At 38.9% G+C, this 13,155-nt stretch overlaps 1 protein-coding gene across 1 annotated transcript; it reads left to right on the plus strand.

Moving 5' to 3' along the window:
- Nucleotides 1-592: 592 nt before the first annotated feature.
- LOC149934840 (peroxidase-like) lies at nucleotides 593-5,792 on the plus strand. The gene is made up of 15 exons (XM_090153919.1): nucleotides 593-718; nucleotides 788-996; nucleotides 1,084-1,216; nucleotides 1,466-1,692; nucleotides 1,753-1,929; nucleotides 1,986-2,246; nucleotides 2,794-2,913; nucleotides 2,983-3,118; nucleotides 3,247-3,363; nucleotides 3,426-3,682; nucleotides 3,755-3,935; nucleotides 3,994-4,163; nucleotides 5,212-5,320; nucleotides 5,393-5,451; nucleotides 5,706-5,792. Exons 1-15 carry the CDS (start codon nucleotides 705-707, stop codon nucleotides 5,717-5,719), a joined length of 2,184 nt encoding a protein of 727 aa, XP_090010045.1. The 5' UTR covers nucleotides 593-704; the 3' UTR covers nucleotides 5,720-5,792.
- Nucleotides 5,793-13,155: the final 7,363 nt, after the last annotated feature.

The raw sequence follows: 13,155 nt of genomic DNA on the forward strand, positions 1-13,155 counted from the left end.
AGCGTTTTAATTTTATTATTACATTCTTCGCGCCTTGAAATATCACTTGATTGTTTGAAAAATATAACTTCATATGATGCTGGCATTTAATTTTTTCGTAGTTTTTAGTACTGCTGTATTTTCTTAGTAGTCCCATAGTATAATAGTAGTACTTTACTTTTTGACAAATCTTCAATCAAGGCCGGGTAAAATGTCACACGTTTGCATGCTTGAGCTAGATGACTCTACAGACAGTTTTTTCGGTGATTGAGGATTATAAAATCATGGCAGCAGTTTATGATGTTATCATTTATAGTTCTTAGTAGTTCTATACGTTCTTGGTATTGTAGAAACATTTCTTTAATCGCCATTTGATATTGCGCACATCGAAATATACGGCTATTAAGGTCGGTTATATTGGGTTGACAGGTCTCTTATGCTATATTTCAAAAGGGACAATACGTTTCTTCCAACCATCTGAAATTGTAACGGTAAAATTGGCAGAGATGATTTGAAAGGTGTCACCCGTTCTTGGTGACAAATTATCCATTTATGTGGCAAAATCTGGGTGACTGAAAAAAAGGCTTATAAAAACAGTGCCGGCCCCCCTACCACTTAATTTAGAGCCGAGATTCTAGGTTCGATTATCGCTCATCTTGACTACGACCCAAATGAGCTACTAGCAGCGTTCCCGCGGCGATAGGTACGAATCCAAAACTCTAGTTATGAATTGGGCGAGGTAAGAAAACGCGTTACGTTGTTTTTTGCCATATGGTTCGTATAATATAAACTCGAATTCCGTTTATAGCAAATCAACCGTCAGTCGGTTGCTGGCTCTGCACATTCTGGTTCAATTGTCCTGTGCCCAGGTATTGCTTCCAGTCATCAGCAACCCGAAACCTTTCAAAAATGTAGACATGCCCAACATCCCGAGTTCAGTCGTCGAAGAGGCCTTCCGAAGTGCTCAACAGCAGTCTGCCAACAGAGACCGCACCGAAAGTCAGCTGCCAGCCAATAGTACGAAACTAACGTGATTTCGCGAGAAATACGAGACCATGAATTATTTTTAAAATACTTTTACTTTAATGTACTAAACAAAATTAGATGGTATCATTCCCAATGACGAAGTATCCGCTAGAGCTAAACATCAGCGTTTTCTCCTGGTAACTCCGGAATCGATGAAAATGGAAGATAATGAGGAGAAGTTCGAAGGAGCTGCCGAATATTTGATAAAAAAGTACGCTCGAATGCCTCTCTGTCAGTGGCGTAACGAAAAAATTTTGGGCCCCATTTTTTACCAATAGTTAAAGCATTATTTTTTTAATTATTTAAAAATTTAAATAAATTAAAAAATCAATACTTAAAACGAAAGGGCCCCCTAGTTTGAGAAAATGTCGCAGGGTCTGCGAGTCCTTAGTTACGCCACTGCTGTCTGTATGTAACGAATGAAGCATACGTTGCTCTACCTCTTCCTCCCCATCATCAGGTACCAATTGACACCGGACCAAGCCACTTACGGCCTTCCGCGAATAGTTTTGACTGGCAGCGCTTCCGGAAGAGCGGCCGTCCAACAGTGCCAAGCGCAATACCGAACTAGCTGCGTCGATAGTAAATTCCGGACGGCGGATGGTAGCTGCAACAACAAAGCGAACCCCATCTGGGGTCGATCCAACACATGTTTCGAGCGTCTCATTCCACCCAAATACGAAGACGGTAACCATCCAAATAAGACTTATAATGTATGTTACCATTTTTTTTATAATTTTTTGACAGGCATCTCCGTTCCGCGGTTGTCGGTTATCAGAGCTAACGAGCTGCCCAACGCCCGGGTCATTTCCCTTTCGCTTCACAAAGATACTAACATTGAAAGTCGCATCTATACCCACATGACCATGCAATGGGGACAATTCATGGACCACGACTTGACATTTACTCCCATGACGAGAGCCGGTAAGTTAGAATCAGGTCGATGGTACGGTTCTGATAGCTCTCCACCGCGTCGGTAGGTAACTCCATGATGATGATCGAATGCTGCGACGCCAGAGGAGAGCCCCATCCCGAATGCTTTAAAATCGACTTGCCACCGGATGATCCTTTCTTCGCCCAGTTTAGGCAGGATTGTTTGAACTTCGTTCGATCCGCCACTTGTTCCGATTGTAAGCTCGGCCCGCGTCAACAAACAAATCAACTGACGGCGTTCGTCGACGGGTCCCAGATATACGGAAGCACTCAAAACGATACGAACCAACTGCGTTCCTTTAGAAACGGTACGTGGACCTTAGAAGGTTTTCGACTCACAAGGAGACTACCCGAGGTGTTACACACCGATTTTGTTCAAACTCGGGGAATTGGTGGACCTTCATGTAACTTGAAAAATCCTAAAGGGATTTTATTCAATGGGCAACGGTTTTGCCATGGCAACGAAAAATGTTTTTGACAACTTAAAATGGAACTTTTCCCATTGAAAATAACATGGGATTTTGACCGATTCAAAGGGTCCCTCCCCCCTGTGAAACATTTTACAAAATTGAAAAAAAAATTAAAATACCAAAATTATAAAAAAATTGATAAAAATTGACGAAAAAAATCAAAATTGTTCGCATTTTTATCAATTTTTTAAATTTTTTTCACAGGGAAAACATTTTTCGTTGCCATGGCAAAACCGTTGCCCATTGAATAAAATCCCTTTAGGATTTTTCAAGTTACATGAAGGTCTACCAATCCCCCGAGTTTGAACAAAATCGGTGTGTAACACCTCGGGTAGTCTCCTTGTCAGTGAACACTGTTCTTATTCACGTAGTCTTTACATTTTAGGAGAACTTCGAGCCCAGTTTAATAACAGAGCGGGAGAGCTTTTGCCCGAGAGTAATGACGTCCAGAACGACCAGTGTAGTAGGCCTCGTATCAACCCCAATGGCATTTGTTTTCTAGCCGGTTAGTTCGGCCAACATCCGAATAATAATAATAATTCCAATCAAAGTTCGATTTTATGTTATATTCTAGGAGATGGGCGTGTTAACGAGCAACCGGGGCTGACAACTATGCACACTTTATGGCTCAGACAACACAATCGTATCGCTCGTAGTTTTAAACGATTATTACCGTCAAAGAGTGACGAGGATATCTTCCAAGAAACGAGGTTAGATACGTAATACCATAAGTGTATAATATTGTTATAATGGACCATATTATAGATTTATCGAAATACGGTAGTCAATTAATTCGTCAATTAACTAGCAATTTCTTTCTTTCGCGTCACGGATAAAGACGTGTAGTAATCGCCCAGGTTCAAATGATCACGTACAATGAGTTTTTGCCTACAGTTCTCGGAAACGACTACATGAATTACTTCCACCTCTATCCGCAAAATTCGGGATACACTCAGTAATAATAACGCCTTTCGATTTGTTTCCGTTCGAACTCGGTCCTTTACGTAAATTTCGCAGGTACGAACCGGAAACCCAACCATCCATCGTCCACGAATTCTCGACGGCCGCTTATCGATTCGGTCACACTTTAATCCAGAATTCGTTTTCGGAATTTGGCGGCAGCGCTTCCAGCTTTAACTTGCGTGACAACTATTTCTTCCCCTTCGGACTGTACAACGGTGACTTCGACCCCATTCTCCAGGGTCTCTTCAGGCAACCCGCCCGGCAGTTCGATAGACATATAGTCGAAGCCGTTACTGATCACTTGTATAAAGGTATTTCCCATTGACCGCGAGAAATTTCAACGGCAGGATTCGTTTTCGATCTAACATATTTGCGTTTGTTAGAACGCGGAAGCCAATTTGGAATGGACCTGCCTGCGCTGAATATCCAACGAGGTCGGGATCACGGTCTTCAAGGGTACACCGCCTATTTGAACTACTGTTTCGATATCCAGATTACTCGCTTCCAGCAATTGTCTATAGTCATGAATCAGGATAATATTAATCGCTTAGCCAACACTTACGCGTAAGTAGAATATAGCAGTAGTTGGTGGTTGGTACGTATTTAACATCGTTTTACGCAGCCATCCTTCGGATGTTGACTTGTTCGTGGGTGGAGTATTGGAAACGCCTTTGTCAGGTGCCGTGGTTGGGCCTACGTTCGGCTGCATCATCGGGTTACAATTTTATCACTTGAAATTCGGAGACAGATACTTTTTCGAACACAACAATCAGGCGGGGCGTTTCTCTCCCAGTAAGAAAGTTTTCGATATATCGAAGCATTAATCCATCACGCTACTTGCAATGATTTTTCGGCGTAATTAATCGGAGGTTGTGGTGGAAACACTCAACGCCTTTAACAAATTGCGTAACCACCGGACTCTGGAATTTGTGGAAACAAAATTTTTATTTTTTCTTTGGAAAATTTTAGATGCATTTTGGAGATAATTAACACGAAAATATGATAGAGTTTAGAAACCATCATCAAATTGCCGGAAGTGTTAACCTTCCTTATCTGGAGTTAAATTTGCTGCATTAAGCCTTTAATACCTGAAAACATTCATTCTCGAAAAAAAATCGTGGTTTCTAAAATCCGAGGGGCTAATCACTCTTAGAAAGTCTGTACACCGGATTACCCTTAGATTACGCTAAAATCCATTTTCTGGTGTTTGTATAGTCCATAGATATAAGAAATGTATATAAAGGTCTAGATAAATTTTGGGGCGTCTAAGCCTAACATAAAATACGGAATTGACACCTAGCAGACACCGAGGAAGGCACGTGACCAATAGCGCGAGCTCTCTTAGCATTTTAGTACTAAGTGCTTGACCTTTCCGCAGGCCGTAGTCTTTAGACACCATCTGTTGGTGACTTTTAGTATAATTTTTAAGCAGGAGACAATGGCTCTCGCGACGATAGCACGAGCTTTCTTACCGATAGATAGCGCCTTATAAGGATAGCCTGCAGAAATTACGCGTTTCTGCTAGCTGTCCTCTCCGTATTCACTCCCTTTGAAATATTTTATCTAGACCTTTATATACGTTTCCTATATCTATGGTATAGTCGCATCTACGACATCCATTTTTTCGATGAAGGCCGTGACTGAAGTAAAATCTATAAAAAAATTTAACTGATAATGAAAAGCTAACGTTACAGAGATTTTACATTATTTTGGCTGCGACCAAGAAAGTTCCGCAAATAGTTTCAGTTAATCGTTCCAATTAGCGTCATGAATTTCCAACTGAAGTTCAAATCGTTTAGAGTACGTACATTTAATAACCAGTTATCGACTCTTTTAACAGATAAATTAAACGAAATTCGTCGAAAGACAACTTTGTCCCAAGTGATTTGTGCCAATTCCGCTGCCATATCGACCATTCAGTACAACGTTTTCCAACCGTCTAACAACAAGTAGGCATAAAGTTGAATTGACCAATTAAAGTTCTACGTCCACTTTTTATTCAATTACTTTTAACTTTACAGCAACGGCGTTGGTAATTGCCAAAATTTACCCGATATTGAATTTAGATATTGGGTTAATGGTAATTAAATATACATTTATATACTATAAGCTTAAGTCTGTAAAATCGTTTCTTAAGTATGACACTTCCTATCGTGTTAAATGTTTACTGAAAAGCGACACAAACTCCATAGCGCACTTTGTCGCCATTTTTTGCTCTGACGCCTCACCTATTTTCTTGCCATCTATTTCCCAAAGTGACATACTTTCGAAACATTTAATATACTTTTGCTATAAGCGTGGGTCATTTGTTAATTATTTAATATATTTTTGCAGATAATTCCGAATAATAAAAATAAATGTTGATCTTTCAACCTATAATAATAAAATAAAGAGTTAATATATGTTTGTTATCACAAAAAATTGTCATTTTCCACTTTTTACACACAATCCTTAGTAAAGGCAAAAGTTAATAGGGGGAGAAAGTCTGGCTCTTGGGTCCAACCGCACGACGTCTTATTTGAGGGGTAAAATTTTTGGGCTTCGGAAATAACTTCGTGAATATTAAACTTTTGCTTTCGATAATTTGGTTAATTTAATTCCTAAATAAAGTAGATATATGATAGAAACTAAAATGCGACATTTTAAAAATAATAACACGACTTTTGAAAAGTAATAATCCGTAACTAGAATAACACTCACTTAAATCGTGGAGAGCGTGGCGCCATCTAAGAGCGGAGATCGGGACTAATTGGTAAATCTACGATGTTAAGGCCTAACAATTTGCAAGTTTAACTATAGCTACGAGCTTTTTTTGTTTATTTTACAATTGATATAGTAATTAATTAAAATCAACCGTTATCGAAGGAAATAATGATCAGCATTTGACAGAGAGACTATTTGAAATCGGGAGGCGGTGACATGGCTGCCAGGGAATAAAATTCAAAATTTTCATCTTGAGCGCGGACCGGAATACCACAAATGCACTACTTCGCGCGTAATGTGCTATCCTTATTGGTTAGAAATATCACGTGATCACTAGCTCTTCAAAAAGGGTGTCAAGCATGGTGGAAGGCAGTGATAGACTTTCTCCCTATATTTACTTTTGGTAAAGGGAATGGTGTGTATTAGTTTCACGTGCTGTGTCCGTTGCCGCCGGTGTTCGCAAGTATACGTTAGGTACAAAGACACTTGGTACGGTAATCTATTGGAAATATCATACCCTCGGCCCCGTCGCCGGCATTGTTAATATTTCTGAGATCGGGGCTCAGGAAGTGGGGCATTTGCCCATTTTAGTGATATTCGGCGATTTTCGGATTTAAATATACATACAAGAATGTATTTATTTATACTCAGGGAGAATGAATATGTCGAGACTATCGACGGACACGTTGAGCCCCTAACCCCGTCACGCTAAGGGGGGGGGGGGAGGAAAAAAGGAGGCAGTCTTATTTTTTGCGTCCTCGCAGCAGTGTTAATCGCGTCGAAAAACGTAATTTTTAAGAACCAATGAGATTGCAGTATTATTTGATTTTATTAAAGCAGAGGAGCATACCGGGGGCCCCCAGGGCCCAACGGATGGAATTGGAGAAACGCTAAAAATAATCTCGACATATTCATTCTCCCTGAGTATAATACTTGGTTGAAAATTATATTTTTGGTTAGTACTGATAATTTCTTCATTTTCGGTTGCATTAAAAAATATTAATTTTAAGTGAGATTTCTGACCAATTCGCGGAACCCAACAACCACCGTACGCACTATTGTCATATTTGAATTTCGTGCCATTGATATAAGCGTCATCTAACTCGTTCGCGTTACGCCACGTTATTTTCAAAACCTAGGTAACTCGAAAAATTCGGTTTGTCTAATAATTAATTTAAATTAACGTGTTCGCGTTTTGCTACTTTATTTCCCAAACCAGGTAACTCGATAATTTCGGTTTGTTCAAAAATTAATTTAAATTAACGTGTTCGCTACTTTATTTCCAAAACCAGGTAACTCGAAAAAAAATTCGATAAAATTCCTCTTGGGATTATTAAGTTAATGTACAAGATGATTGGAAATTTGATCAAATTTAAATTTAATATTTAAAATATAGTTAATACATCGGGGGAATTGTGTGTACTTAAATGTCCGTGACATCTTGTTCAAATTGTAATGGTAAGTTAGGTAGACTCCCTTTGGTCAGAGAATAGATTTTGAATTGGTGGACCCTTAGATCTACGTTGCCAGCACCCTGACTTGAGGTTCGTGGGCCGCGAGGCTTCAATGCCCACCTGAATGTAATGTGGCGTGTTCTTCCTGGATCATATAACTTAAAACCTGGGACTAAAATATGGGTACGCTTAAGAATAAAATGACGTAACCCTAATACAAAATTAAACTAAATTTACATAAATCAAAAATTTATCTCGAGGACCTTACGAAAATGATTCATAAAATATTGATCAAATATTATTCTCTTTTAAGCATAATTAAATTCGTAGAGACGATTTTTCGCGTTGCTCCTGCAATACACCTCCTTCTGGTCTGCCAATATGCTCCTCCTTCTTAAGACCAAAGATAATTTAAACTCGTACCCTAGATTCGAATACTGAGAGCTTTCCCATTGACGGTTTTGTTACGAAGCGTTTACCCTTTTCCGGCACGTGACCTCAGAAAAATCAGGCTCCACCGGTTGCGGCACGGCCAACTTCGATCATGTGCTGCCGCGCTATATAGCGTGGCAGCGCGTGATCGAAGTTGGCCGTGGTTGCGGTAAGGCGCAAACCATGGAGCGAATTTTTTCTGAGTTCCGGCGGGAAGTGGGTAAACGCTATCGGCAACGCGCGAGAGAGTGATTTCGAATCTAGGGTACGAGTTTAAATTATCTTTGTTAAGACCAATCAAATCGGCCACGTATCTCATGGTTCCCTAAAACGTACGTTCTTCGACGCGATTGAAACTAGGAAGATAAACACATAAATACACCTGTGATAAGAGTGAATAAGAGCATAGGAGTTTCCATCAAATAAAACAATAAGAAATTCAAAGTATTAAATGTTTTCTCCGCATCACAAGCTTAAGCTTATTAGTACTTTATTAGCAAGCGCGGTTTGCACGTGGACTTCAAATTTCAAAATCTTTATCGCATCTTTAGTGACGTAGAAAAAACATTTACACGTGATCTCCCGTAATTTATAGAAACACATATTGCTAATATTTCTACTAATTTATCGGTGGCAACGGACGTGTTGTAGTACGGACAAAATGCTTGGAGAAAAAATGTTGTACTTATGGTTATTACTATACTTATGTTGAAAAGGTACCGGATATAACCCCAGAGCATCAACGTGACGAAACCAAATCCCATAAGCATTTTAGAGAAATTGGCCATTGTGTAGGCACCAAAAAGCCACATAACGTCGACAAAATGTAAAAGGCCACGATAATAACTTCGAGACAACTAGGAGTTTTGGCAGCCCATCTTATATTTTTGCAGTCATTTTGTTTACTTAAACTTGTGAACATTTCTCCCGTCTCCTACAAGGGCCAATGTTCGTATTAATTCTCGATATCGAGGTAATCGCCACACTATCTACAATTTACCTTGTCCAACGTTTCCTTATATTTCATCGAAAATGCTTCACCTCCTGAAGCATAAATTCCATCATCAGTTACGGTAGAGACTTGATCATCCATTATGTTAGAGATTCGATTACTGGCCTCATTGGTGACTCGACTGTTTGTGGCATTAGTGACTCGACTGTTTTCGGCATTAGTGACTCGACTGTTTTCGGCATTAGTAACTCGACTGTTTGCGGCATTAGTGACTCGACTGTTTGCGGCATTAGTGACTCGACTGTTTTCGGCATTAGTGACTCGACTGTTTTCGGCATTAGTGACTCGACTGTTTTCGGCATTAGTAACTCGACTGTTTGCGGCATTAGTGACTCGACTGTTTGCGGCATTAGTGACTCGACTGTTTGCGGCATTAGTGACTAGATTGTTCTTTGCATGAATGTTTTTGATTGATTCTGGAACGACTGCAACCGGAATCCCTAAAGCATTAGCTTCGTTCAAACAGTAATTAGCGAAAGTGGGGTGGCGGAGTAAGGTGGGGTGGCCTCGCAGCAAGAGGAGCCGGGTTCGATCCCAGCTTGTGGCACTGGGTGAAACTCGGAACAACTCCTTCTGCGTTGAGTTTGCAAGTTATTTCCCCACTGGTTTAAGGGGTTTCCCCTAAAGATGCAACGGATAACCGGAACCGAGAAGAACCGAGTAAATTCTAGGAACCGGAACCGAAACCGGAACCGATAATATAAAAATTTGATAACCGTAACTGGAACCGGAACCGATATTTGTAAAAAAATTATAACCGAAACCGGAACCGGAACCGAGTTTTTCATTGTTTTAAACGGTTTTAAACGGTTCTATAACTTAATTTAGCGCATTTTGAAATTTAGTTATTAAACTTCCTAATTTACTATTAGTTTTTCATATAAGCTCATCTTTATCCTATATCAGATAACTCTATGTGGGTTTCTACGTAACTGTCAACTGACCACCCTTACGTATTCTCAATTGAAAATGGGCTCGTCCTCCAAATGCTTGCTTTCAAAACTGCCATAATCCGGAAATCCGCGATAGTTTTAGTTTTATTTTCTTCAGTCGGAAAACTCGACACAATTTCACAAATGTAGCAAAGGCCACAAAAAATATTTGTCGTCTACTGCTACTAGTGTGCCTTCCAAGCAACTATTTAGTGGGGCAATGGGCAAGCGTAATTTTTGATCCCCTTCGCAACCGACTTAGAGGAGAAACAGCGGAAAAGCCAGTGGCGTAAATAACGCCCCGGCAGACTCCGCAATACGTTGGGGGGCTTCCATCGAGGGGCCCCCAAATTACCTATGGGACTGTGTACAGTCCAACCGCGAGAGGCCTCGTCTAGATTTTTCTCTTGTCAGCTCAAGTTAATGTTTTACTTGCTTCAAATATGTCTTTGTTTCAACAGGCACGCCCAAAACTTTATAAATACAACCACAATAACCATCGCATAAATATCCAAACAACGTACATAATGAAAGTAACATACTGAAGTTTGAAAAGTATCGAGACACGTGTTTTAAAGCAGATCGTTAAACCTTGTAAATTAATAACTAAGTTGTGTTTCTGAATTAAAGTTTTTAAGGTAAGGCTAATTCGTTTGCATAATATAATCGCTGGCCTGGGTAGTTTTTGTCTAGAAAATCTAAAATTTCAACTTTTGCATTTGCTTACATTTCACAAATGACAATGCTTATTGAACGAAATAATATGGACTCCATTTAGAACGATATACTCAACTGAAATCAAAACGAGTCATAGAAATCCAGTCTTTATATTTTTCGATGAAATGAGGCAGGGCCGTAGGAACCAGGGGGGCAATGCCCCTCCCTAGAATTTTGCTGGGAGGGGCAACTAATGTTATTGCCCCTTCAACTTTTTGGTCAGTTGAAATCTTCAAAAGCTCAAATTCTCAATTTAAAAGCATATAAAGCTTATAGAAGCTCAACTGTGTATTTTCCCGCCAATTTACATCGTAGTCAAACAGTAACACACACATTCGGTGAAGCTACACTTGTTTAAAAATTCCAAACCATTCTCATTTTATTATTGTGGATTTGTGTATCTTAAATTCATAAACGACTCTAAAGACTAAAATACACTTCGTATGATAACTGTTGTTACTGTTAATGCCTTAATGGCATTCGCGACCGATTACTCACTCTACATCAGGGGCTTAGCTCCTAGACCCCCGTTTCGTTTCTCTTTGCCCCCTCCAACTTCTAAAACGTTCCTACGCCCCTGAAATGAGGAGCGGAAGGGAAGGCAATGTCTCCCCAAAACTTGAAAGTACATCATTCCCCCCCCCTTAATCTTGAAACGATGAAACCGTGGGAATTTTCAAACAGAAGATTTCATTTTTACACTACTTTATTGAATAAACAAATAACGCGGTTACACGAGTTCCCTACGAGAGAATAGTACCAATATTTTTTTTAATTATTTTACATCAAGTCATCTAGATCGTGATTCTGGTCTGAACTCCAGACTTGCAAGTTCTACAAGAACCTTTGTTTTTAATGCTCCAGACGTTGATTGCTTAGGGTTTAAAGCCACTTTTAAGCGTTTTATATATTTAACATGCAAGTACGTGTTAAATATAATTGTAAAAGGCGATACAAGTAGGGTCTTCGAGCGGGTCCCAGGGAGTATACAGTGGAAGGCCACCTTCCGCACCGCCCGCGAGTACAGTGCACACAGAAAAATATTATTGTAAATTTTACAGTAAGCTGCGGTCAGCATAGATGCCAGCAGAATGCTGTTAATTTCACAACCAACTCTAACTGGTTTTTTTATTGTCATGCTTCCTGTTAAATTTACTGGGCACTCTGCTGTTTAAAAATACAGCAAGATAAAGTTATATTTACAGAGTATTGCGGTTTATTTAACCTTCATTCCAGACGTATTTAATAAGGTAAATGCATGCAGTTTTTACAGTAAAATCCAATGTTTGTAAAATTCCAGTGTTTGCCGTAGTTTTAGTTATCAAACGTATTTAGTACAGAACCTATTCACAATTTTAAAATTTTAGGACCAAACCTTTATCATATTGGTTAAATTAAAAATTTTCAAATATTTTATTAACCAATTCATGATAGAAATAAATAAATCTTTTATCAATTATTAAAATTATTGTAATAAAAACTTTGACAAAACATTTTCATAATCCAATAGATAATTTAATCGAAAATATCAATAATGACTTCAACTCTAGATGATCATGTTAAGCTCGAGCCTTTGTAGTTTAGAGTTATAGTGAAAACCAAAGGAAAGTAAACTATTAACTTGGTTTCAAATTATTAAGCACACGATGAACAAGGGTTGGAATTAATACAGCATTTTGCGTGGGGTGCTACTTATACAAAAGAGTATATAAAAATATTTTTATCGGATATTATTATATTTAAAACTAAAATGAAACTTGTGCGATTTAAAAAAATGTTTTGACAACTAAATAATAATTAGTGGTTTTATATACTAGCGCCTGCCGTTTATAACAGAAAAAACAGCAACGTGTGGTAAATTTTACACATTTTTGAAGTAAAACGTCAACCACGGTTTCATATTGTTAATTTTAATATAACTGTCATTTTAAAAACAGTACGAATATGAATTTTTACAGTCGCTACTGTTTTCTTCAAAATACAGCAGAAAGCTGTATATTTTACAACAAACCGCTGTTAACCCACTTCAACTGCACCTTGCTGTAAATTATAAACCGTATTGTTTGTTTTTTCAACAGTAAGTTTTGAGTGTGTGGTAAATACTTAAAATGTTGTTTATTTCTTATTTCGTAATTTACACGGTCTTCGTACGGTAGAACGTATTCAATAGTATCAGTGAAACGTACGCGATTCATACAGGTGGTGAAAAAGGATTAAGGACTTTCTATCATAAATACAGAGAAAGGCTGCTGCCTTCTATAAACCTTTCATTTTAGCGGGGTAAAGTCGGTACCTTTTCATATTCACCACCAGTAGCGGCGCTAAGGTTTTTTCACAGGTGGGCTAATTATTTTGTGGCCCCTAAGAATTTTGTGGCCCTTAGCGGGAACCTTGGATGGACCATATTTCGCAAAAGTGGTGAAATCGAATAAACCCAATATTTTCCAGGAAGCGAGAAGAGCAAAGTCGTTTTATTGTTGCGGCTCTCGTCGCGTTTTCTGGACACCCTACTGACCTTGTATCTGACCTGGAGG

The sequence above is a fragment of the Leiobunum rupestre genome, chromosome 7 (genome assembly GCF_980474605.1).
Source record: "Leiobunum rupestre chromosome 7, qqLeiRupe1.1.hap1, whole genome shotgun sequence".
Classification (NCBI taxonomy): domain Eukaryota; kingdom Metazoa; phylum Arthropoda; class Arachnida; order Opiliones; family Sclerosomatidae; genus Leiobunum; species Leiobunum rupestre.